At 42.0% G+C, this 26,911-nt stretch overlaps 1 protein-coding gene across 1 annotated transcript in view; it reads left to right on the plus strand.

Moving 5' to 3' along the window:
• The window catches only part of garem (GRB2 associated, regulator of MAPK1), a 128,548-nt gene extending 107,327 nt beyond the window's left edge, over positions 1-21,221 (plus strand). Inside the window, 3 exon segments of the mRNA XM_078540575.1 lie at positions 15,075-15,232; positions 19,646-20,296; positions 20,298-21,221. Of these exon segments, the coding sequence (XP_078396701.1) occupies positions 15,075-15,232; positions 19,646-20,296; positions 20,298-20,580 (1,092 nt within the window). The 3' untranslated portion in view covers positions 20,581-21,221.
• Positions 21,222-26,911: the final 5,690 nt, after the last annotated feature.

Genomic DNA, 26,911 nt, shown 5'->3' on the forward strand with positions numbered 1-26,911 from the left:
TTAGCCTAAAACTATGGCTTTCTCGTTCTAGAATGCCCCACAAGGGGAAACAGCCGCTCCACGTCAACTTTGTCTATCCCCTTTAGCATGTTATATACCTCAATTAGATCTCCTCTCATCCTTCTGAACTCTAGCGAGCATAGGCTTAAACTGCTCAATCTCTCCTCATAAGACAAGCCCTGCATCTCTGGAATCAATCTAGTGAACCTCCTCTGAACCGCCTCCAATGCAATGACATCCTTCCTAACGTAAGGGGACCAAACATGTGCTCCAGGTACGGTCTCACCAATGCCTTGTACAGTTGCAACAACACTTCCCTATTTTTATACTTTATTCCTTTCGCAATAAATGCCAAAAATTCCATTTGCCTTCCTTATTCCCTGCTGTACCTGCACACTAGCTTTCAGCGATTCGTGCACGAAGACACCCAGATCCCTCTGCACTGAAGCATTCTGAAGTTTCTTTCCATTTAAATAAGTCACCTTTTTATTCTTCCAACCAAAATGGATAACCTCACACTTATCCACGTTAAACTCCATCTGCCAAATTTTGGCCCATTCACCTAACCTGTCCATATCCATTTGTAAATTATTTATTTCTTCATTGCAACTTACTTTCCCACCTATTTTGGTGTCATCTGAAAATTTAGTTATAGTACCTTCTATCCCTGAATCCAAGTCATTAATATAGATTGTAAATAGTTGGGGCCCAAGGACCGAACCCTGTGGCACCCCACTAATTACAGCTAGCCATCCAGAAAAAGACCCATTTATCCCAACTCTCTGCATTCTGTTGGTTAGCCAATCCTCTATCCAAGCTAATATATTACCCCGACTCCGTGTGATCTTATCTTGTGTATTAATCTTTTGTGCGGCACCTTATCAAAGGCCTTCTGGAAGTCCAGATATACTACATCTACAGGATCCCCATTATCCACTTTGCTTGTCACATCTTCAAAGAACTCTAGCAAATTAGTCAAACACAATTTACTCTTCATAAAACCACGCTGACTCTGATAGATTGCATTTTGACTTTCCGAATGCCCCATTACTACTTCCTTAATAATGGATTCCAACAATTTCCCAATGACAGACGTTAAACTAGCTGACCTATAGTTTCCTACTTTCTGCCTCCACCCCTTTTTGAATAAGGGCATTATATTAGCATTTTTCCAATCCACTGGAACCTTTCCAGTTGCCATTTCCTTTAAGACCCTGGGATGTAGGCCATCGGGTCCTGGGGACTTGTCACCCTTTAATCCCAATAGTTTTCTCAGTACTTTATCTCTAGTGATGGTGATTGTTCTAAGTTCCTCCTCCTCTATACCCTCTGCGCTACCTGTTTAGTTGGTACGAGTGTCCCCCACTGTGGAAACTGAGGCAAAATATTGATTAAGCTGCCATTTCTGTGTTTCCCCACTTTTAATTCCCCAATCTCATCCTCCAAAGGACCATCATTCACTTCAGCTACTCTCTTTCCTTTTATATACTTGGAGAAGCTTTTGTTATCAGTTTTTACATTTTGCGCCAGTTTGCTTTCATAATTTACCTTTGCTCTTTTTTTTTTCAGTAACCCTTTGTTAATTTCTAAATGTTTCCCAATCTTCCAGCCTGCCACTGACCTTTGCAATTTTGTATGCCTTAGTTTTTGCTTTTAAGTTATCTTTAACTTTCTTGCTTAGCCACGGATGCTTTTTTCCCATCTTACCATCTTTCTTCCTCCTTGGAATATATTTTACTTGGGAGGAATTGAATATCATCTCAAATATCTACCACTGTTCATCAACTGTCCTACCTTGTTGTCTTCCTGCCCAGTCCACTAGGGCCAAATCTGCCCTCATGCCTATGTAGTTAGCTTTGTTTATCTCCAGAACACTAGTGTGGGACTCAAGTTTCTCGCTCTCAAACTGAACTTGAAATTCTAGCATGCTATGATCACTCTTCCCTAGAGGATTCTTTACTATGAGATCATTAATTAATCCCATCTCATTACACAAAACCACATCCAGAATAGCCTGCTCCCTGGTTGGTTCCACAACATATTGCTCCAAGAAACAATCTCTAATACACTCTATGAACTCTCCCTTGAGGCTACCCTTACCATTTTGATTAGTCCAGTCTATATACATATTAAAATCACCCATGATTATTGCCATGCCTTTCTTACATGCTCCCAATATTTCCTGGTTTATACTATGCCCCACTACTGAACTACTGTTTGGGGACCTATAGATTACTACCACCAGAGACTACTTACCCTTGCTATTTCTTATTTCTTCCCAGACTGACTCTATATCTTGCTCTCCAGTGCCTATATCATTCCTCACTATAGCACTGATCTCTTCCTTTACTAACAAAGCTACACCATCTTCTTTTCCTTCCTGCCTATCCTTCTGAAAATCTGAGTACCCCTGCATATTCAATTCCCAAACCTGTTCTCCCTGTAACCACGTCTCAGTAATCGCCACCAAATCATACCTATTTATCTCTATTTGCGCTGTTAACTCATTAGTTTTATTCCGAATGCTACGTGCATTCAGATACAAAGCCTTTAAGTTTGCCTATTGTCAATTTCCCTACTCTTATATGATTCTTGGTGCAACATGGCAAACACACACTTTGTCCTTTCCTTTCACTTTTTGGTGACAATCAGTCTCATCACTGACCTGCACTCTTACCCTCTCCTCAAACTTTGATTTTTTATATTTTCATGCATCTGAACGCGCCCCCCTCCCCTCTACTATTTAGTTTAACACCTTATCTACAACCCTAGTTATGCGATTCGCCAGGACACTGGTCCCAGCATGATTCAAGTGGAGCCCATCCGAATGGAATAGCTCCCTCTTTCCCCAGTACTGGTGCCAATGTCCCATGAATGCGAACCCATTTCTCCTACACCAATCTTTGAGCCACGCATTTACCTCTAATCTTATTGACCCTGTGCCAATTAGCTCGTGGCTCAGGTAATAATTCGGAGATTATTACCTTTCTGGTTCTGCTTTTTAATTAAGTTAATTTAATTCTGTTAAGGCAGAACAAGGAAAGGGGTTCTGCCGATATCGTTGGTACCTACGTGGACCACGACAACTGGATCTTTCCCCTCCCACTCCAAGTTCCTCTGCAGCCAGGATGAAATATCCTTAACCCTGACACCAGGTAGGCAACACAGCCTTCGGGACTCTCGATCCTGGCTACAGAGAGCAGTATCTATTCCCCTAACGATACTATCCCCGATTACAACTACACTTCTCTTTTCTCCCCCTACTTGAATGGCTCCCTGTACCACGGTGCTATGGTCAGTTTGCTCATCTTCCCTACAGTCCCCACTCTCGTCCACACAGGGAGCAAGAATCTTGAACCTGTTGGATAAGGGTAGGGGCTAAGGTTCCTGCAGTGCTACTCCCTGGATCTCTCTACTTGCCTCACTCATAGTCACATCCTCCTGTCCCTGACCACTGGCCGAATTTAAGGTAGTTAATCTAAGGGGTGTGAATCTCTCCTGAAACACAGCGTCCAGGTAACTCTCCCCCTCCCTGATGTGTTGCTGTGCCCGTAGCTCAAACTTCAGCTCATCAACTCTGAGCCAGAGTTCCTCGAGCTCATTAAAGACGAGGTTGAAATTTCTTTGCATTGTACCTATCATGCACATCAACAGTGCTATCAGGCAGCACTTGCTTAGCAAGAACCTGCTCACTGACACTCAGTTGGGTCCAGCCAGGGCCACTGACGTGACCTCATTATAGCCTTGGTTCAAACATGGACAAAAGAGCTGAACTCCAGAGGTGAGGTGAGGGTGACTGCCCTTGACATCAAGGCAGCATTTGACCGAGTGTGACATCAAGGAGCCCGAGCAAAATTGGACTCAATGGGAATCGGGGGAAAAAGCTCCACTGGTTGGAGTCACACCAAGCACAATGAAAGATGGTTGTAATTGTTGAAGATCGATCATTTCAATTCCAGGACATCACTGCAGGAGTTCCTCAGGGTGGTGTCCTAGGCTCAACCACCTTGAGCTGCTTCATCAATGACCTTCCTTCTATCATAAGTTCAGAAGTGGGGATGTTCGCTGATTGCACAATGTTCAACTCTATTCGTGATTCCTCAGATACTGAAGCAGTCCATGTCCAGGCCTTACTGCATTTGGACAATATCCAAGCTTGGACTGACAAGTGACAAGTAACATTCGCGCCACATAAGTGCCATGCAATGACCATCTCCAACAAAAGAGAACCAATCATCGTCCCTTGATATTCAATGGCATTATCATCGCTGAATCCCCTACTATCAACATCCGGCGGGTTACCATTGACCAGAAACTCAACTGGACTAGCTAAACTGGATTGGTTAAAGAAGAGGAGTGTGAAATGTTAGATACAATAAGCATAGTGAGAGAGGATGTACTGGAGGGACTGACATCCTTGAAGTCGGATAAGTCACCAGGGCCAGATGGATTGTAGCCCAGGCTATTAAAGAAAGCCAGGGAGGAAATAGCGGATGCTCTGAGATAATTTTCCAATCCTCATTAGATCCAGGCAAGGTACCAGAGGATTGGAGGTCTGCGGATGTTGTGTCATTACTTTAAAAAGGGTGCGAGGGATAAACCAAATAATTATAGGCCAGTTAGTCTGACTTCTGAGGTGGGCAAATCATTAGAATCAATTCTGAGATGAAATAAACTGTCACTTAGAAAGGAATAGATTGATCAGGGATAGTCAGCATGATTTTGTTAGGGGAAGGGCATGTCTTACTAATTTAATCAAATTTTTTGAGGTAGTAACGAGGAGGATTGTTGAGGGTAGTGCATTGGATGTTGTCTCATGGATTTTAGTAAGGCATTTGACAAGTTCCCACGTGGCAGACTGGTCAGAAAAATAAAAGCCCATGGGATACAGGGGAATGTGGTGAGTTAGATTCAAAATTAGCACAGCGACAGGAAACAAAGGGTAGTGGTTGATGGATGTTTTTGCGAATGGAAAACAGCTTCCAGTGGCGCTCCACAGGGCTCAGTTTTGGGTCCCTTGCTGTTCGTTGTATATGTTAATGAGTTGAACTTAAATGTGGGTGGCATGATTGGGAAATTTGCAGATGACACAAAAATTGGCCTTGTAGTTGATAGTGAAAAGGATAGCTGTTGTCTTCAGAATGATACCAATCATTGAGTGGGCAGAAAAGTGGCAGATGGAATTCATTCTAGGGAAGTGTGAGGTAATGCATTTGGGGAGGGCAAACAAAGCTAGGGAATGCACAGTAAATGGGAGGATATTGTGAGGGGTAGAGGAAGTGAGACCCCTTGATGTGCGTATATACAGGTCCCTGAAGGTGGCAGGACAGGTGGATAAGGTGGTAAAGAAAGCATATGGAATGCTTTCCTTTATTGAACGAGGTATAGAATACAAAAGCAGGGATGTAATGATGGAACTGTATAAAACGCTGGTTCGGCCACAGCTGGAATTTTGTGTAGTGTTCTGGTCGAGACAGTAAGGACATAATTGCTCTGGAGCGAGTACAGAGGAGATTTACAAGTATGTTGTATTGTGGCTGAGAGGAAAGATTGAATAGGCTGGGGTTTTCCTTGGAACTGAGGAGGCTGAGGGGTGATCTGATTGAGGTTTACAAGACTGAGGGGCTAGACAGAATAGACAGGGATGCCCTATTTCCCTTAGCAGAGAGGTCAATTACTAGGGAGCACAGATTTAAGGTGATTGGTAGGAGGATTAGAGGGGACATGAGAAAAAAACTTGATCACCCAGAGAGTGGTGGGTGTTTGGAATTTACTGCCCGTTTTGGTGCTGGAGGCAGAAACCCTCAACTCATTTAAAAGGCACCTGGATCTGCTCCTAAAGTGCTGTAATCTGCAAGGCTGCAGACCAGATGCTGGAAGGTGGGATTCAAATGGGCAACTAGTTTTTTTTTAAAATTTCTTTTTGGCCTGCGTAGACATGATGGGCTGAATGGCCTCTTTCTGTGCTGTACCTTTTCTGTGGTTTTTATATAACTACTGTGGCTACAAGAGCAGTTTAAAGGCTAGGAATCCAACTACAAGGCACAAGTCAGGAGTGTGATGGAATATTCTCTACTTGCCTGGATGAGTGCAGCTCCAACAACGCTCAAGAAGCTTAACACCACCCAGGACAAAGCAGCCTGCTTAATTGGTACCCCATCGGCAAACATACGCTCCCTCCATCATCGACGCATTGTGACAGCAGCGTGCACCACCTACAAGATGCAATGCAGGAACTCGCAAAGGCTCTTTAGCACCTTCCAAACCCATGACTGCTACATCTAGAAGGACAAGGGCAGCAGACACATAGGAACACTACCACCTGGAAATTCCCCTCCAGGCCGCACACCACCCTGACTTGGAAATATATTGCCGGTCCTTCATTGTCACTGGGTCAAAATCCTGAAACTCCCTCCCTAACAGCATTGTTGGTGTACCAACACCACATGGACTGCAGTAGTTCAAGAAGGCAGCTCACCATCACGTTGTCTAGGGCAGCTAGGGATGGGCAATAAATGCTGGCCTAGCCAGCAATGCCCACATCCATGAATGAATAAAACTAATTAAGCATTTTGATTGTGGCATGAAAGTTTCTGTGACTCCTCTATAAAGAACTGTTCAAGAGCTGGATGATTCAGTAAGTTAGTAGACACTGATCTCTGACCCTCTCGGACCAAATTCAGCATAAACTGAATTGAATCATAGAAATTTACGTTACAGGAGGAGGTCATTTGAACCATCATGCCTGTGCAGGCCAAAAAAGGAACTGTCCAGCTTAATCCCACTTTTCAGATCTTGGTCCATAGCCTTGTAGGTTGCAGAACTTCAAGTGCATATCCAAGTACTTTTTTGTCTCTACCACCCTTTCAGACTGTGAAATTGACCCCCAGCACCTCAACTCCCCATTAATCTTTCTACCAGTTACCTTTAAATGTATACCCCCAGGTTATTGACCTCTCTGCTAAGGGAAATAGATCCTTCCATCCCCTTTATCGACGCTCTTTGAAATTTTATTCACCACAATTAATTCTGCTCTCGACAACCTCTGTTCCAAGTAAAATGATGCCAGTCTGTCTAACCTCTCCTCGGATCTCATATTTTCCAGTCCTGGCAATATCTTTGTAAATTTCCTCTATATCCTTTCTAGCGCGATCACATTATTCCTGTAATGTGACAAGAACTGTACGCAGTACTCTAGTTGTGGCCTAACTGTTTTATACAGTGCTAGCATAAACTCTGCTCTGCTGTCCCATGCCTCAGTATATAAAGGAAAGCATCCTGTATGGCTTGTTATGGCACAGCTTATGGTAAATGCCAAGCTGGCCAAATCCCAGAGGGAAACTTGAAACAGCTACCAAAACCGTTTTTGCAATTTGTATAGAATGAGGAGAGGATCTGAAATCAGGAAATGATGTCCCCGACTACTTGTGCTGATCTTATAGTGCAGTAAATGTTTATTAAAAGAAAATAGAGGGAAAAAAACACAATTACACTAAAACACAAGAATGACTTCACATAGTAAACAGTACTTAAAACAGTTCCACAGGATCTTAAATTAACAATCCTCAGAGCCAACCGTCCCCTTTTCTGTTCAGCAACTATCTTTATAGATTTCAAAATCTATAGAATTCCAGTAATTTTTACCCCACAGTGCCTTTTATTTTCTCTGAGGTGTCCTCTGAGGCTGACAACAACTGGCTCTCCCAGTCTGGCCTTATTCACACGCACTTCTGGGAGGTCTGACCAGCTACCCTGCTGTCTTTTGGGAGATCTACACAGCTACCCCCTCACATTGGCTTCAGTGTTTCCTTAACCGTATTCCTCCCCTTTGATCTCTATTATTTCAACCAGTCTCTTTAGAAATGCTTTCTCCCCAGACTTGATTAGACTTTTTACTTTTCCTCTTAGAGTAAATTTACTGTTTTAAAATACCTATCTTTACCTTATTTACTTATACTATATTACAACTTGCATAAATACTCCTTTTGAACTAAAACAACTGAATTCAAAACTACTTCTGTTATTGTTTTATGTAAAACTCTGAAGTTCCTCTTGGTTCATTAACATATCAAAACCACTTCTTACTGTTGGCTTTAGACTCTTGTCGTCACTCTGGTTCTTACTCCAATCACCATACTTACAACCCCCAACAGCCTGTCTGCAGCCTACAGTTTTCTTCCACACAACCAATTTTTGTGTCATCTGCAAACTCCTTAACTTAAAATTGTTTATACACAATAAAAAGCAGCGGACCCTAGAACTGACCCATGCCAAACCCCCATTGAAACAGCCTTCCAGTCACAAAAACACCTGTGGGCCATGAGTGCCAACTGTGGTTCAGTTTTTTTAAATTCATTCATGGGATATGGGCTTCACTGGCTGGGCCAGCATTTATTGCCTATTCCTAGTTCCCTTTGAGAACGTGGTGGTGAGCTGCCTTTTTGAACCACTGCAGTCCATATGGTGTAGGTACACCCACAGTACTGGTAGGAAGGGAGTTCCAGGATTTTGACCCAGCAACTGTGAAGAAAGGACGATATATTCCCAAGTCAGGATGATGAATGACTTGGAGGGGAACTTCCAGGCGGTGGTGTTTCCATCTATGTGCAGCCCTTGTCCATTTAGATGGTAGTGGATTGTGGGTTTGGAAGATGCTGTCTAAGGAGCCTTGGTGAGTTCCTGCAGTGCATCTTGTAGATGGTACACACTGCTGCTACTGTGCATCGGTGGTGGAGGGAGTGAATGTTAGTGGGTGTGGTGCCAATCAAGCGGACTGCTTTGTCCTGGACGGTGTCCAGCTTCTTCAGTGTTGTAGGAGCTGCACTCATCCAGGCAAGTGGGGAGTATTCCATTACACTCCTGACTGGTGCCTTGTAGTTGGTGGACAGGCTTTGGAGAGTCAGGAGGGTAGTTACTCGTCACACGATTCCTAGCCTCTGACCTGCTCTTGTAGCCACAGTATTTATATGGCTAATCTAGTTCAGTGTCTGGCCAATGGTAATCCCCCCCAGGATGTTGATAGTGGGGGATTCAGAGATGGTAATGCCATTGCATATCAAGGGGCGATGGTTGGATTCACTCTTGTTGGAGATGGGCATTGCCTGACACTTGTGTGGTGCAAATGTCACTTGCCACTTGTCAGGCCAAGCCTGGATATTGTCCAGGTCTTGCTGCATTTGGACATGGACTGCTTCAGTATCTGAGGAGTCACGAATGGTGCTGAACATTGTGCAATCATCAGCGAACATCCCCACTTCTGACCTTATGATGGAAGGAAGGTCATTGATGAAGCAGCTGAAGATGGCTGGGCTCAGGACATTACCCTGAGGAACTCCTGCAGTGATGTCCTGGAGCTGAGATGACTGACCTCCAACAACCACAACCATCTTCCTTTGTGCTAGGTATGACTCCAACCAGTGGAAAGTTTTCCCCTGATTACCATTTACTCCAGTTTTGCTAGGGCTCCTTGATGCCACACTCAGTCAAATGTTGCCTTGATGTCAAGGGCATTCACTTTCACCTCACCTCAGGAGTTCAGCTCTTTTGTCCATGTTTGAACCAAAGCTGTAATGAGGTCAGGAGCTGAGTGGCCCTGGCGGAACCCAAACTGGGCATCAGTGAGCAGGTTATTGCTAAGCATATGCTGCTTGATAGCACTGTTGATGACCCCTTCCATTACTTTACTGATGATTGAGAGTAGACTGATGGGGCGGTATTTGGCCGGGTTGGATTTGTCCTGCTTTTTATGTACAGGACATACCTGGGCAATATTCCACATAGCCGGGTAGATGCCAGTGTTTTACCTCTACTGGAACAGCTTGGCTAGGGGCGCGGCAAGTTCTGGAGCACAAGTCTTCAGTAGTATTGCCGGAATGTTGAGAGGGCCCATAGCCTTTGCAGTATCCAGTGCCTTCAGCCATTTCTTGATATCATGTGGAGTGAATTGAATTGGCTGAAGACTAGCATCTGTGATGCTGGGGACCTCCAGGGCAGGCCAAGGTTGATCATCTATTTGGCACTTCTGGCTGAAGATTGTTGCAAATGCTTCAGCCTTATCTTTTGCACTCCACGGGCTCCTCCATCATTAAGGATGAGCTGTTTAATTGTCCACCGCCATTCACAACTGGATGTGGCAGGACTGCAGAGCTTAGACCTGATCTGTTGGTTGTGGGATCACTTATCTCTGTCTATCACTTGCTGCTTATGCTGTTTGGCACGCAAGTAGTCCTGTTTCATAGCTTCACCAGGTTGACACCTCATTTTTAGATATGCCTGGTGCTTCTCCTGGCATGCCCTCCTGCACTCGTCATTGAACCAGGGTTGATCCCCTGGCTTGATGGTAATAGTCGAGTGGGGGATGTGCCAGGCCATGAGGTTACAGATTGTGTTCGAGTACAGTTCTGCTGCTCCTGATGGCCCGCAGCACCTCATGGATGCCCAGTCTTGAGTTGCTAGATCTTTTGAAAATCTATCCCATTTAGCCTGGTGGTGGCGCCACACAACACGATAGAGGATATCCTCAATGTGAAGGCGGGACTTCGACTCCACAATGACTGTGCAGTGGTCACTCCTACCGATACTGTCATGGACAAATGCATCTGCAGCAAGCAGGTTGGTGAGGATGAGGTCAAGTATGTTTTTCCCTTTTGTTGGTTCCCTCACCACCTGCCGCAGACCCAGTCTAGTCATTAAGGACTCGGCCAGTAATGATGCAAAGAACCACTCTTGGTGATGGACGTTGAAGCACTGTTGATGACCCCTTCCATTACTTTACTGATGGGGTGGTATTTGGCTGGGTTGGATTTGTCCTGCTTTTTATGTACAGAATATACCTGGGCAATGCTGTGCGCATTCTGTGTGCATTCTGTGCCCTTGCCACCCTCCAAGTTGTGGAGTACTGATTCATCAGCTGAGGGAGGGTTGCCATGTTTGACCTGTTGCAATGAGACTTCATGGTGTCCGGAATCGATGTTGAGGACTCTCAGGGAACTCCCTCCCGACTGTATACCACTGTGCCAGCACCTCTGCTGGTGGGACAGGACATACCCAGGGATGGTGATGGTGGAGTCTGGGACATTATCTGTAAGGTATGATTCCGTGAGGATGACGGTGTCAGGCTGTTGCTTAACTAATCTGTGAGGCAGCTCTCACTAGCCCCCGGATGTTAGTAAGGAGGAAAGGCTGCGATTGCTGGTGTTGATGCCGGGTGGTCTGTTTTTGTGATAATGTGTAACTTGTGTTCAACCACATTAGTGAACCAGTGGACAACAATCGACGTTTGCAATCGGCAACTGGATTCTAATGAGTTCCAATAATTCCAGATTTTTATTGAATTGAAATTCCACCATCTGCCTTGGCGGGATTCGAACCTGGGTCTCTGGATTACTAGTCCAGCGACAATGCCACTACGCCATCACCTTCCCTGTTTTGTACTCTTGCTTTTGAGTCTCAAAGTTCTGGGTTCAAGTCCCACTTGATTTTTATTGGGTACAAGTTTCGCCATCTGCCATGGTAGGATTCGAAACCAGGTCAACAGCGCATTACCATGGGTCTGTTAAATACTAGTCCACTGACAATACCATTATGTCACAGTACCTCCTTAAACCCCTCTTTCCTGTCCCTTCCACCTTTCCCTTCAATAAGTTTAAGGAGCTCATGGATTTTTCTTGCCACTAAGTAGTCATCTATTCAGCTGCCAATTCTGCTTCCTGCCCCACCTACCCCATGCTCATAAAGCCAAACCTTCTTTCAGGATCACTCCATGCTTTGGCAGTGAACTTGAGCCCCTTTTCTAGTTCGTCTCCCATCTATCCTTGTGTCTACTGAGTTCGTCTCTGGGACTCAATATTTTCACTAAACTTTCGATCTTCATTTCTGATCTGACATTGTAAGTGTTTCTCCCTTTTCAGTTACTACCCCAGTCCCTTTTAACCCACCATCAGCATTTCTCACAAAATCCACCTTCAACCCTTCAGTCCTTGTTCTCCATTTCCAACCTCCTTTTCCTCTTTGAAACCACTGAAAAGTGTTGTTGCCTACCGAATCCATGCTCATCTTTCCAACAACTTCCTTTCTGAATCTCTCCTCTGTCACCACTGAACAACCAGCCCTAACTAACTCTCAAGATATTCTTTGACTGTGATACATTACCCCTCCTTTTCTGCAGCCTCCAATAATGCCTCTATTCTGTTGTCCAGCTGAATGGTCTTTCCTCCTCCAACTTTAAAACCCTTCCCACCTCTGCAAATGTTTCACTGTTAGCTGTAGGTCATGTGGTAGCATTCCTGCCTTTTAGTCAGAAAGTTGTGGGTTCAAATCCCACTCCAGGAATCTAGGCTGACGCTCAGTGCAGTACTGAAGGAATGCTGCACTGCCGTCAATGCCATCTTTTGGATGAGCTGTTAAACCAAGACCCCACCTGTCCTCGGGTGGATCCCATGGCACTATTTTGAATAAGAGCTGGGGAGATATCCTTGGTGTTCTGGCCAATATTTATCACTTAATCAACATATTCTGGTCATTATCACATTGCTGTTTGTGGGAGTTCTCTGTGTGCAAATTGACTGTCACCTTTCCTACATTACAACAGTGACTAGATTTCAAAAAGCTGTAAAGCGCTTTGGGTCATCCTGTGGTTGTGAAAGATGCTGAATGTCTTTTTTCTCTCGTTATTCTGGTCTCTTGTGCATTCCCCCAAGTTGACCTCATCATTGATGGCCGAGTGCTTAGCTGTATAGGTCAGGGTTCACATTTTGATTATGCCTCTCTGGGGCACTTCAGGAGTCTTTTTTACAGTACAGGCACAATATAAATAATTTCCTGGATGTCGGTTTGCGTTCATTAGGTTCTGGTACTTCATCGTTATTTTAGAAAATGTAAAAATAAATTATTTATAATAAAGCATAAAGTTTCTAATGTCAGATCAGTGCTTTGGAAATACTACCATTCCACAATGTATAGAATCTCACAAAAGATAATTAAAAGCCTTGAATGCCCAATTAAGTATCAGAAGGGAGAGGCCCTCAATGAAATGATGCACCATAATTAGGCACCCAATTTGTGCACATCACAGTTCAGGCTACTGCAGCAAATTTTCAGATTCGTCTATGTAGAGAACAAAAACGTGCTGGAAATATTCAGCTGGTCAGGCAGCATTTATGAAGAGAACAGATGATTGATTACCCTTCATTTATCTGTCCTGTAGGGACCGAGCTGCTTTCTGTGTTTCATGTACAAGGATACCCAGATCCCTCTGAATGTCAACATTTCCCAGCCTCTTAGCATTTAAAAAAAAAAGTCTACTGAGGCCCACTTTATGACATCTTTTTGCATGCTTCCTCTTTTCGCATTGTGTCTCAATGACCAGGCCTGGATTCATTACATTCTGTCCCTTTATGTATCACAGAATTGTTATAGTGTAAAAGACGTCATTGGCCCATCATATCTGTACTAACTCTGAATAAGCAATTCACAGCACCATTCTCCCACCTTCTCTCCTTAATCCTGCATATTCATTCTTTTTCCGATAACCATCTAATTCCCTTTTTGAATGCTTCAACTTGTATAAGACACTAGTTCAGCCTCAGTTGGAGTGTTGCATCCAGTTCTGGGTACTGCACTTTAGGAAGGATGTGAAGGCATTAGAGAGTGCGCAGAAAAGATTCATGAGAATGGTTCCAGGGATGAGGAAGTTTGGCTATGAAGATAAATTGGAGAAGTTGGGACTGTTTTCCTTTGAGAAAAGAAGGCCGAGAGGAGGTTTGATTAAAGGTATTCAAAATCATGAGGGGTCTGGACAGAGTAGATATGGAGAAACTGTTTCCACTCATGAAAGGGTTGCCATCATTGAATATATTAAGACTGAGGTAGACAGATTTTTGTCATCTCAGGGAATCCAGGCATATGGAGAGCAACAGGAAAGTGGAGTTGAAGCCCAAGATCAGCCATGATCATATTGAATGGCGGAGCAGGCTCGATGGGCCATGTGGCCTTTTCCTGCTCTTGTTTCTCATGTTCTTATATTTGGTCATCCTTTGCTAGTTTTTAAAACTCTTCCAACCCTCAGCTCACTATTCTTGACAGCATTGAGACTTTTCTCTTAATCTAATACTATTCTTAATCTCTAGTCAGCAATGGATGGATCCTTTTTCCCATGGAGAATTTTTTTCTCAATGAAATGTATATTTAGTGAGGAAAGAGTCAATACAGGTGTCATGGGCCAAATGGCAATGTTCTGTGTTATATCATTTTATGATTCCATGGACATATCTTGGCACAATTTTCCAAACTAAGGGAAAATTGAACCCTGAATACAGGTAATATAATCATCACATTCCAACCAACCAGAATAACCTGCCTTTACTCAGACTAGCCTGCTTACTGTTCACACTCATGATATAATTCTAGGAAAGCTTAAGGGATAAGTTTGTTCCCAGATACATTAACCAGTTGCATTTCTTCATTCAAAGTTATTTCTTTCCCTGTTGAGTCTGCACATGCATTTTATAACCAACCAGGTGAGCTGCTTGCTCTCAGTTCATTCCCATGCTTGCAAACAAGCTACTGAAGTTAGAATAAGCCAGTTGATCCCTCTCTGGGATGGGGAAGGGATGAAGAAAATACTGCTTTACTTGTGCTTACTTTTAGCTGACATTGGGAACTTAGTGCAGGAAATCTTACCTGCAAAGCTATATTTTATCACTTCATGCTCCGGTTCAATAAACAACTGTAATGATTCTTTGGTTTAGATTGCTGCAGTAGCTTAAAGGCATCAAGTATACAAAAATTCAAGTATTCAACATGTTAAGCTGATGCAATATTACAGCTGTTTTGGCAAGTATAAAATTTAAGCTTGATTTATGATAAAGTGTGTCCTCTATTCAATGCAAATTGCATCCATTACCCTTTTTTTTTGAATGCTGACAATTGTTTGGAACGCTGACAATTGAACTAGGATGGTTTACAACTCTAAACCATACAGATTGAACCTGGTTCTAAGATGTTAATGGCTTCTGAAAGCTCCTTTCTGCAAATTTATTAGTATTTATTCAGTATAGAATTGTTTCCACTGGCAGGTAAAAGAAGAATGCAGACTTCTGAATGCTCCACCAGTCCCACCACGGAATGCCAAGCCATCATCACAGAGCCCATCAATTCCTCCTCGGCAAATACGCCAACAGACACGTTCTCCCAGCCCTACGCTATCTTACTATTCTTCTGGATTGCATAACATGTAAGACATTAATACCAAGTATTATGTTAGGTGGCAGCTTGATGATCTGACTTCAGATTTGAGCATTGGAAATTGGAAAAACTGGAAAAATGTACTGGTACTTGTGAACTTATTGTGATTGTGGATCGTATAATGAGATATGGCAATCTCCCTGTTAGTGATTGTCCTGTTTGAAAGCTTTAAATTTTACAAGATAAGTAAAAGAAATCTGGAATCTTATATATTATGATCATGCAAATTTAACCATTTCTTGGCGTCATTTTATTAGAAGTAGGTAATGTCCAGCATAACATACTACTGTGCAAGTTGCAGATTTGTTTTTCTATGAAGACAATGCAAATCCTCATTTTGATTCAAATATTGTCCATAATCGTGATTATATACTGTGGCCCCCTTGTTAGCCCTTTAGAAAATGCAGTGAAACATCTTGCCATCAAACTGAATTTTGAAATTGTAATTGGAGAGTTAATTATTGTCTACTCAAACTTGCATTTTATTATTGATGCCTTGTTCCTTTTCATTTTAGCAGGAATTAATATAGAACTGCTTCATTTAAAAGAATTTAATACAATTTTCTCTTTTTTGGTGGGGGGGAATTACCACACACTATCAGTGGTTGAATGAGTGACCTGTTCCCTCTGCTTCTGTAGTGAACCCCTTCCGGTGTCACAGTGAGATTGAGAATTTAATGTTTGGAAAATTGTTAACCTGATCCTACATCCGTTAAGGGTCCAGCACTGCCAAAATGCCAGCCAACCAATTGCTAATATTACAAAGCTGAAAGCCCATGTGGAAGAAATTAAGTTACAAATTGTAATTAGTATTTCCTTTTTTCTGTTTATATTTGAGTATGCTAATAAAAGGACATCCCTTTATAAATATCAATTACAATTCTAGGACAAATAAAAGCTTTTTTTGCAAATATCTACTAATGTGGCTATTACATTGCAGAAATATGTGGAAAGAATGGGGGGAGGGGGAAGTGGATTTAACCAGATTACGTTTTAATAGAGCCAGTGCAGATTTGATGGGCCTACTTCTCCTGTGCTTTACTTTTATGTGATTATATAAGGCATATAAATAGTAAAAAGGTGGTAAAAGAAAGATTAGACCTGATTAGGGACCCAAAAGGGGAGGCATGGCTGAGGTATCGAATACTTTGCATCTGCCTTTACCAAGGAAGAAGATACTACCCAAGCCATAATAAAATAGGAGGTAATTCAGACACTAGAAGGGCTTAAAATTGATGAGGTGGTATTGTTTGGGCTGTCTGCACTCAAAGTGGACAAGACACCGGGACTGGATGAGATGCATCCAAGGATACTAAGTAAAGTGAGAGTGAAAATTGCAGAGGCACTGGCCATAATTTTTTGGTCTTCTTTAGACTCAGATGGTGCCAGAGGACTGGAGAATTGCACACATTACGCCCTTGTTCAAAAAAGGATGTAAGGATAAGTCCAGCTACTACGGACTAGTCAGTTTAACTTTAATGCTGGGGAAGCTTCTAGAAACTATAATTCGGGACAGAATTAAAAGTCACATGGACAAATGCGGGTTAATTAAGAAGAGCCAGCATGGATTTCTTAAGGGAAAATAATGTTTAACTAACTTGCTGGAGTTCTTTGAAGAGGTAACAGAGGGTAGATGAGAGCAATGCTGTTGATGTGGTGTACATGGACTTCCAAAAGACATCTGATACAGTGCCGTCCAATAGAATTGTGAGAAAAATTATAGCTCATGGAATAAAAAGGACAGTAGCAACATGGATACAAAATTGGCTGAGTGACAGGAAGCAGAGAGTAATGGTTAATTGATGTTTTTCGGGCTGGAGGAAGGTTTGTAGTGGAGTTCCACAGGGGTCTGTATTGGGACCCTTGCTTTGTCTGATACATGTTAATGATCTAGACCTTTGTGTACAGGGAACAATTTCAAAATTTGCAGACGATACAAAAATTGGAAGCATTATAAACTGTGAGGAGGAAAATGTAGAACTTCAAAAGGACAGACAAGTTGGTGGAATGGGCAGATAGGTGGCAGATGAAGTTCGATGTGGAGAAGTGTGAGGTGACACTTTTGGTGGGAAGAACATAGGGAGATAGCATAAAATAAAGGGGGGTACTATGCAGGAGCAGAGGGACCTGGGTATATATGTGCATAAATCCTTAAAGGCGGCAGGACAGGTTGAGAGAGCATTAATAAAGCATACAGTATTCTAGGCTTTATTAATAGGAACATGGAGTATAAGAGCAAGGAGCTTTTGTTGAACTTGTATAAAACACCAGTTGGACCTCAGCTGGAGTTTTGTGTACCATTCTGGGTGATGCATTTTAGGAAGGATCTGAAAGCATTGGAGAGAGTGCAGAAGGGGTTTATGAGAATGGTTTCACAGATAAGGAACTTTAGTTATGAAGTAAAGTTGGAGAAGTTGGGACTGTTTTCCTTGGAGCAAAGAAAACTGAAAGGAGATTTGATAGAGGTATTTAAAATCATGAAACTTGTGAAAGGATCAAGAACAAGAGGACACAGATTTAAAGTAATTGGCAAAAGAAGCAAAATTGATATGACAACTCTTTCAAGCAGTAACTGGTTAGGGTCTGGAATGCACTGTCTGAGTGTGTGATGAAGGCAGGTTCAATTGAGGCATTCAAGAGGGAATTAGATGATTATTTGAAAATAAACAATGTGCAGGGTTACGGGGGGAAGATAGGAAAATGGCATTAGATGAAGTGCTCATTCGGAGAGCTGGTGCAGATGATGAGCCAAATGGCCGCCTCCTGCATTGTAATGATTCTGAGATTATATTCCAGTGGCTGAGTTACATAGAAACATAGAAAATAAAAGCAGGCGTAGGTCGTTCGTCCCTTTGAGTCTGCTCCGCCATTCAATATGATCATGGCTGATCCTCTATCTCAACACTATACTCCCACTCTCTCCCCTTACCCCTTGATGCCTTTAGAGTCTAGAAATCTATCTATTTCCTTCTTAAATATATTCAGTGACTTGGCTTCCGCAGCCTTCCGTGGTAGAGAATTCCACAGGTTCACCACCCTCTGAGTGAAGAAGTTTCTCTTCTCTCAGTCCTAAATGGACTACCCTATATCCTGAGATTGTGACCCCTTGTTCTAGAACCCTAGCCAGAAGAAACATCATCCCTGCATCCAGTCTGTCCAACCCTGTCAGAGTTTTATACGTTTCAATTAGATCCCCTCTCATTCTTCTAAACTCCAGTGAATACAGGCCTACCCAGCCCAATCTCTCCTCCTACAGCAATCCTGCCATCCCAGGAATCAGTCTGGTGAACCTTCGCTGAGCTCCCTCTATGGCAAGTATATCCTTTCTTGGGTGAGGAGACCAAAACTGCACACACTGCTCCAGGTGTAGTCTCACCAAGGCCTCACCAAATACAGCGCAGTAAGACATCCTTGCTCCTGTACTCGAGTCCTCTTGCAATGAAGGCCAACATACCATTTGCTGTCTTAACTGCTTGCTGCATCTGCATGCTCGCTTTCAGTGATTGGTGTACAAGGACACCCAGGTCCCTTTTGTACATCAACATTTCCCAATGTATCGCCATTTAAATAATACTCTGCCATTCTGATTTTCCTACCAAAGTGGATAACTTCACATTTATCCACGTTATACTGCATCTGCCATGTATTTGCCCACTCAACTTGTCTAAATCACCTTGAAGCTGCTTAACATCCTCCTAACCACTCACATTCCCGCCTGGTTTTGTGTTGTCAGAAAACTTGGAAATATTACACTTTGTTCCCTCATTCAAATCATTGATATATATCGTGAATAGCTGGGACCCAAGCACTGATCCTGTGGTACCCCACTAGTCACCGCCATTTGTTCCTACTCTGTTTCCTGTCTGCTAACCAATTCTCAATCCATGTCAATATATTACCAGTTAGTAAAGTCAGTGTGTAAGTGAACCAGTAAGGGTCGTGAAGGCTCGAAACGTTAACTGATTTCTTCTCCACCGATGCTGCCAGACCTGCTGAGTTTCTCCAGGTAATTCTGTTTTTGTTCCAGATAATTTAACTTGCCTCATCAGTAAAGCTGAATTTTTAGACATTGTTTTCCCTGCACTTGTTTCATTGAACAAAATATGTCTTAGTCACCAGTATGTTTGCATTTAGGGACTTCTACTGTTTTTTTGTTTTTAAAATGACATTTTACTGTTATTCCTGGAGTGCTTCATTCTTAGTTGCCTGCCCATTAAACTGGTAAAATTGCCTAACATTGTATTTGAACCCGAATGTTAATATTTTTCAATTTGTACATTGCTTGAATTTGCTAATTTGAAATTGGTTGTCACCTGCTTAACTTCAGTTTAGGGGTAGGGGTCTACTACAGGTGGATAATATTGGATTTTCAAGTGCCTAAAATGATTTACTTTGTTTACAGTGGTGCCACAGAGAATGATGCACCTCCATCCAGTGAGAAGCATTCCTCAGCTTCCTGTTACCCGTGTAACTGGATCAACTCTAATGCTTTGGACAGTGGAACAAAATCCCCCCTCAGAAGCCCCATATTGGACTGCCCTTCAAATCGGTCATCGTGGCCAAACCAACATTTTGGGGATGTTGACCAAGATAGTTATAATTTTGGATCTGAACACAGAAGTTACTACAGTTATCCTCGTCACAAAATACCAAGTACACCAAAGAGCATAGTATCCGTACACTTTCAGTATGGTAGCATTGAGTGTGCTGGGGGCTGTGAAGCGTTTCCAGTTAATAACTTCCCTAAACAGCAGCAATCCAAGGATGGAGGATTCCACTTTGTTCCTTCTGGATGTCCAAGATCCACCAGTTATTCCTCAGACGGCTATAGAGAAAAATATTTAGCAGGTAACACACGGCAAAGTCAGTCATGCCCCATCTTACCACCACGTGCACTAAAATTCAATGATGAGGAACTAGTTGACCTAGAAGCACTGTTTCTGTCTTCAACTATAGATGGGGCTGAGGATGAGCCTCAGATTTGTTCAACAGATCTACCTGAAGACAATTTTGGTAACAAAGATACACTGGATACATTTTCTATTCCTTCTCCTCCTCCTCCCGTTGCACCTGCAATTATTACCACGTTCATGTGGTGATGGATCACCCTGGCAGCCACCATCTGACCTTTGTGGACTTTCAATAGAAGAGGTGTCAAAGTGCCTGCAATTTATTGGTCTCCCTGAAGAGATTATGTCACTATTTGCGACTGAAAAAATAGATGGAAATTTCCTTGTACAACTGACAGAAGAGATCCTGTCTGAAGACTTTAAGCTTAGCAAACTTCAAATTAAGAAGCTCTTGCAGTTCATTGGTGGCTGGCGACCTAAGATGTAGTGCTAAGATTCAAATAGCGTCGAAGCAGAGTATCTGACCTCAACATCTATTGTTTTGCACTAAATAGTCATAATTTTTTTGGACTGTATCAAATAAGTGCTATGGCTATGAATGGTTTGCTTGTAAAGATACAAAATAATGTTTTTGTATGTTGATAAAACTGACATCCTGTGGAGAAAAATTATCTTGCTGGGAGAGTGTACCTTGTGCTCTACTCAGCTATCATCAACTGCTTGAATTATCAAAAGAATGATAGTAATTTGGTTGTTCCTCAAGTTTCTTAAATTGTAAGTGATTTGCAAGACACGATGATCCTCTGTACAAAGTGCTGGATTCCAGATCAAAAAGTCTGCTAGGTTTGTTTCAGATTGTTGACATACAGAATTGTGGTTTAACTACTGTTTTGGGTCTAGCCTACTGCTTAGCCACTGTAGTCATTTTCTTGATAATTAATGTATAAATTGATGGTGACACTTGTTTTTACTATAGAACTTGGGTGTTTTTGCTGGGCCACATGCAGATGCAGATTTATAATACCTAGGTTTTTTGAAGTTGATCTTGGAATGAGTACACTGAACAAATTGAATTTACATCAGATGCAACCATTTAATATAATAAACCCATTTGAGACTCATTTAAAAGCCCTGAAGGGAGTCTTAAAGTTTACTGTTTTTGTCTGAAATTCTCTAGTCTCTTTTTAAGCTTTTTTTCTATTTCAATTCTGACTAATTTGAGTGTAGAAATCTCCTGATATTAAGTTGATGGACAGACTTGTTGAAAATGTTTTCTCAACAAAAGGATATAAAGGGCTTTTTGCGCTACCATTCATCCCTCAATGTGGCAATATTTATTAACCAAATCCATGTTCAGTTTTATGCTCTAAAATTGATAATCCATAGTAGTCTAGAAATATTTTGTTGAGTTATCTCTGGAAATAATATCATTCAAGTGGACTGTGAGTTGCATTCTTTGGGAATTACATAAAGTCAGTGTATCCTTACTATGCAACATGCGGAGCAAGACCCATAAGTTGTCAGTTCATGATGTTGATGAAGAAATTTGAGTTTCTTCGCTACCTTGTGCTCTTACCAGCAATTCTTAAAACCATAAAATAGCAGGATAATAACTGTAGCAATAAGAAAAGAAAGACATGCAATTATACAGCTCCTGTCAATAGTTCAGGATGCCCCAAAGCACTTACCAATCAATGAACTACTTTTGAAATGTAGTTACTATTGTCATGTAGGTAAATTGCTTTCCTACAAGCATACCTTATTGAATGGCAGAGCAGGCTTGAGGGCCGAATGGCCTACTGCTATTTCTTATGAACTTATGACCTTATTGGTAGTGAGATAATGATAATGAACAATAATATAAAAAGATACTGTGGATGCTGGAAAACTGAAATAAAAACAGAAAATGCTGGAAATGCTTAGATCTGGCAGCACTTGCGAAGAGAGAAACAGAGTTAACATTCACTGTTCCTCTCTCCGCAGATGCTGCTAAACCTGTTGGGCATTCCAGCATTTTCTGTTACTAATGAACACAGAATCAATTTTTTATGGTTTTGGTTGTGGTCTAAATCTAGGATAGGATACTGGGAGAACTATTGTGTTCTTCTCAAATAGTGCAGTGGGATCTTTTATTTCCACTTGAGAGGGCAGATGGGGCATTGGTTTATCATCTTATCTGAAAGATGTAACATCCAACCAGTGCAGCACTCCCTCAGTACTGCACTGGAATGTCAGCCTAGTTTTTTTGTGCTCAGGTCTGAAGAGTGGGGCTTAGTGGGGCTCACTAGAGCTGTGTGTGTTTACCAATTGAGCCACAGCTGACAGAACCTTTACACACAATGCATGGAGAGCCAGATTTCACCCATTTGTAATGAATAATGAAGATTATAGCCTGATGTTGAGGCTCCTTGAGTGATCCTCTGCCAGTCAAGGCTTTCACTTGATCTTAACGTTCTGCCTACGTAAGAATGGCTGCCTTTTAAAGTAATTGTGAAGTGGTTTGAAATGTTTGAGAGATGTGGTAAGGCATTATATAAATACAAATCTCCACAAAAATTACATGTACTCCTTTCATGTCAAGTTGACTGTCTTTGTTTTTGAAGGTTATATTTGAAATTGAAGTTTTTCAGGTAGACTCATCTTATGTTCTCTCTCTCTCTGACCAGTGATCACAAATAGCAGACATGTAAAAACATTGGGTTTAGACATCTTCATAAGTAGATGTCAAGAAACCAGATGAATCCTTAACCCCTTCACTTTATCAAACTCAACATTGACCAGTTTGGATTAAATATGAATTCCCATTTCCAGCTTGCAGTTAGGATGTGCACAAGTTATTGAGTAAATTAAACACTTTTTCGCCAAATCATCAAAGCCTGACAGCAAGTCCAGAACTAACAATCATTTACTAACTTAAATCATAACTATCCCTACATAAACATTAAGTATGCAATTAATAGAAATAAATAGTTGCAGACAGGGTTACCCAACAGTTTGAATAACTGATAATGAGCAAGAGCTATTTAATATAATAAATAACATTGTAAAGGCTGGTCGGTGGTATCAGCACAAGTCAGCATTAACTAAGTTTCTGTTTATCAAATTATAGTTGAGATTTGTTTCTGAGACTGAAATAAATTGATGACATTCATTTAGAATTAAACTCATTAGGTAGCTGACAAAATAACAGAATTGTATAATCTGTTGAGCAGAGTCTATATGCAGTTGGTGTGCAATTCCAGAGCTTATAAGAATGTGTCCTCATGAACAACATGATTGGGCTGGTCAACTTGTTCCCCTTCAGACAATCTCATTAGCTTCTGGTGTACTGAATTTTTGGCAGCAGGGTTAGTAAGGAAGATTAGAGAGGACAAAAGAGATTCTTCTAACTAAAAGTAAATCTAAGGAAATATGAGTGAATGAATCTATTATACAGTGTGTCAAGCAATCTCTTAAATATCTAATGTTCAAAGAAAAAACCCTTTGTCAAACTGTCTAACATCCATCAACCATTTCTTTCAAACATACAAGGGTTTTTGATCTCAAGTTGCAAGTATGGATACCTCGACATGTCAAACTATACTGCACCCTCCGCCTCCCCAAATTTTTCCTTTAAGCAAGGGCCATGTCCACAACAAAAACAGAATTACCTGGAAAAACTCAGCAGGTCTGGCAGCATCGGTGGAGAAGAAAAGAGTCGACGTTTCGAGTCCTCACGACCCTTCAACAGAACTCAAACCTCAGACCTGCTGAGTTTTTCCAGGTAATTCTGTTTTTGTTTTGGATTTCCAGCATCCGCAGTAGTTTTTTGTTTTTACGGCCATATCCACAACATGACATGACATATTATATCCCACCATTAAACTATTTCTGAGCATGATACTTAGTAAACTTAGCACTGATAAAGAATATTCTATTTACACAAACCTGTTCCGTTTTAGTTTAGTTTTGATTTCCTGGCATTCTGTTTAACTATTGACTCTCTTGATATGTTTATACTGAAACTCCCTTCTCGAAGGCAAATAGGAATGAATAATAAATGCTGGCCTTGGCACTCACCTTCACATCCCAAGAACGAATCATTTTTTTAAAATTACAACTCTCTAAGTATGTCGAATAGAATTCCATTATGTTAAAACAGTGTAATCCAACATACAATCAGGCCCACCATGCCTCTATATCTGGCCCGTGGAATCACTGTTCAAAATACAGGTAAGTGGAAGTGACAGATCTGCAAGGAGCTGCTCCTCCAATCACAGACTGTTTCTCTCCTGCCTTTCCTGCTGATAAGTCTATCAGCACAAATGCAGGAGAGAAAGTCTGAGATTGAAGGAGCAGTGTGAAGGTAAGTGGCCGTGGTGCATTCTCTCTTCGCCTTTGGCCATGCTCTCTCTCTCTCACTTATCCTCCCATGCAGGTGCCAACCCTTTAAAGGTGCACAGGAGTCAAGATGGCGGAGTGGGCCAGGGAGGCCACAAAGAACAGCAGTCAGAGGAACAGTGCCCGCCTGCCCCTCCCCCCACCTGGGACAGCTGGAGTTTCAGGCAGGATGGAGTGAGGAAGCACATCTTGGCACCTTCACAGCTGTCCTGAATTCCTCCTCAGTGGTAAAATGCCCAAGCTCGCGAGAGAACGACAACCCTGAGACTGGGAGTGAACTGGACACGTGCACACACCCTTCCTCTCCTCCCTCCCCAAAAGCCTATCCACAAATCAGGCCGGGAGAGGAGGAAAAACCAGGCTGAAAGGCAGCCCGCTTCCGACCCCACTTTCATATGAATTCCTCTGAGGCCAGCACTGAGTGTGTGCCACCAAAGGCAAACATGAGGTCAGTGTTTGTTAAATCCAACTCCTTAGCTTGGCCCCAGTCCCCTTCCCTGGTGACTAGGACTTGGGGGCCTAGCCCCTCTCTCTAGCTCTGCTTGGCACTTTTTAATGGTCATTTTTATTAATTACTCTCTTTCAAACTATTAAAGTATCGCTTTGACATTGATTTTTTTAAATTCATGTTTAATGTTGTGCCAAACCTTTCCGAAATTTGCTCATCAGCCCCTTAAGTGAGAAAAAAATTGAAATGTGGCCCCTCTCATGTAAAGGTTGGATGCTCCTGTGTTAAAATGAATGTTGTTTTCAATTGCAGCTCAACAGCACTCTTTTGGTCAAAACCTTAACACAAGTACATAAGTTGGCTGAGGAAATACTGGGATGCACTTGTTTTCAAAGACGTGGTTACTTCTCACTACACCTGCCATCTTTGAGATTAACCACCAAGGCATTGAGCATATAGAGAATTATGGAACATGGTACCTACAAAAGCCTTTGGTGAATATTTTAATACATTCCCTCTTACCAGTTGAGTTTTCAAAGATTCTGTTTGGAAATCTACCTATTTGTGTAAGAGTATACAGATAGAAGTGTATGTGCTGGTTATGAAAGGAGAGCAAGTATTTGATAAATGAGCACTGCAGCTCTAGTTGAAGGATTTCTACTGAGTTGTGTGGCTAGTGATGAATGGATACAGTTTCATTTTTAGGTTTTCCCAGATACTACTTTCATGTGCATTGTCAGAGGGCCTGAAGGTGTTGCTATGGGTATCCATATGGGTTCTGGTTGTGTCTGCCTTTTTGTGGAATACGTGAAATAATCTTTATTCCAGTCCTACTCTGGATTCCTCCCTCACGTTTTTTTCCAGTACATTGATGACTGTATCAGTGTTACTTCTTGGTTTTGCTCTTAACAGGAAAATTTCTTTCAAATTTCCACCCATCACCTCTATAGGTCTGTCTTCAGTTGTTCCCTCCCTTCCTTCAAGTTGTCTATCTCCATTTTTGGGAATAGACTGTAAATCAATATTAATTATAAGCCCAATGACTCCCACAGTTACCTTGATCATGCTTCCTCCCATCCCATTACATTGAATGACTGTCTTCTACCTATCATGTTTCACACCAGTGTTTCCGATATGCCTTCCTTTTTCTTAAACCAACGATTCCCCCTACTGTGTCCATTGCATTTCCTGTACTCAACCTTTGCCCTTTCTGCTCCCCCTCAGAACTACAATAAGGTTTCCCTTATCCTCACCTAACGTCTTGCCAGGCTTCACATTGAATGGATGATTTTCAGCCACCGCCACCAAACTCAGCATTCCAATCCCAGCATTCCAAAGGAGTTCTTACCACCACAACACCCTGGTCCACTCTCGCATCCCCTTCCCATGCAAGCGCAAGAGATGCAACACCTGCCCTTTTACCTCCTCTCCCATTGCCCCAGACACTCCTTTCAGGTGAACTGGCAATTTACCTGTACTTATTCTGTTTAATATACTGTATTCTCTGCTCATGATGCAGTCTTGCTATCCACAGTTCCTTTTTGCATGTTCCTGTTTGCCTTGCACTATTATCCCTGATACTAACCTTTTGTGATTCATGTACCACAACACCCAGATCGCTTTATACCTCGAGTTCTGCAATCTCTCTCCATTTAAATAATATCCTGCTTTGTTATTCTTCCTGCCAAAGTGGACAAGTTCACATTTACCCTCATTATACTCCATCTGTCCAATTTTTGTCCACTTACTTTATCTATATCCCTTTGCAGGGTCCTTATGTCCTCTTCACAACTTACTTTCCTACCTATCTTTGTGTCAACAGCAAATTTAGCGACCATATGTTTGGTCCCTTCATCTAGGTCATTGATATAAATTGTTAATAGTTGAGGCCCCAGCATCGATTGCTGTAGCACTCCACTCGTCACATCTTGTCAACCTGAAAATGACCCATCTATGCCTATTCTATTTCCTGTTAGCTAACTAGTCCTCT

Source organism: Cetorhinus maximus, chromosome 4 (assembly GCF_964194155.1).
Source record: "Cetorhinus maximus chromosome 4, sCetMax3.hap1.1, whole genome shotgun sequence".
Taxonomy (NCBI): domain Eukaryota; kingdom Metazoa; phylum Chordata; class Chondrichthyes; order Lamniformes; family Cetorhinidae; genus Cetorhinus; species Cetorhinus maximus.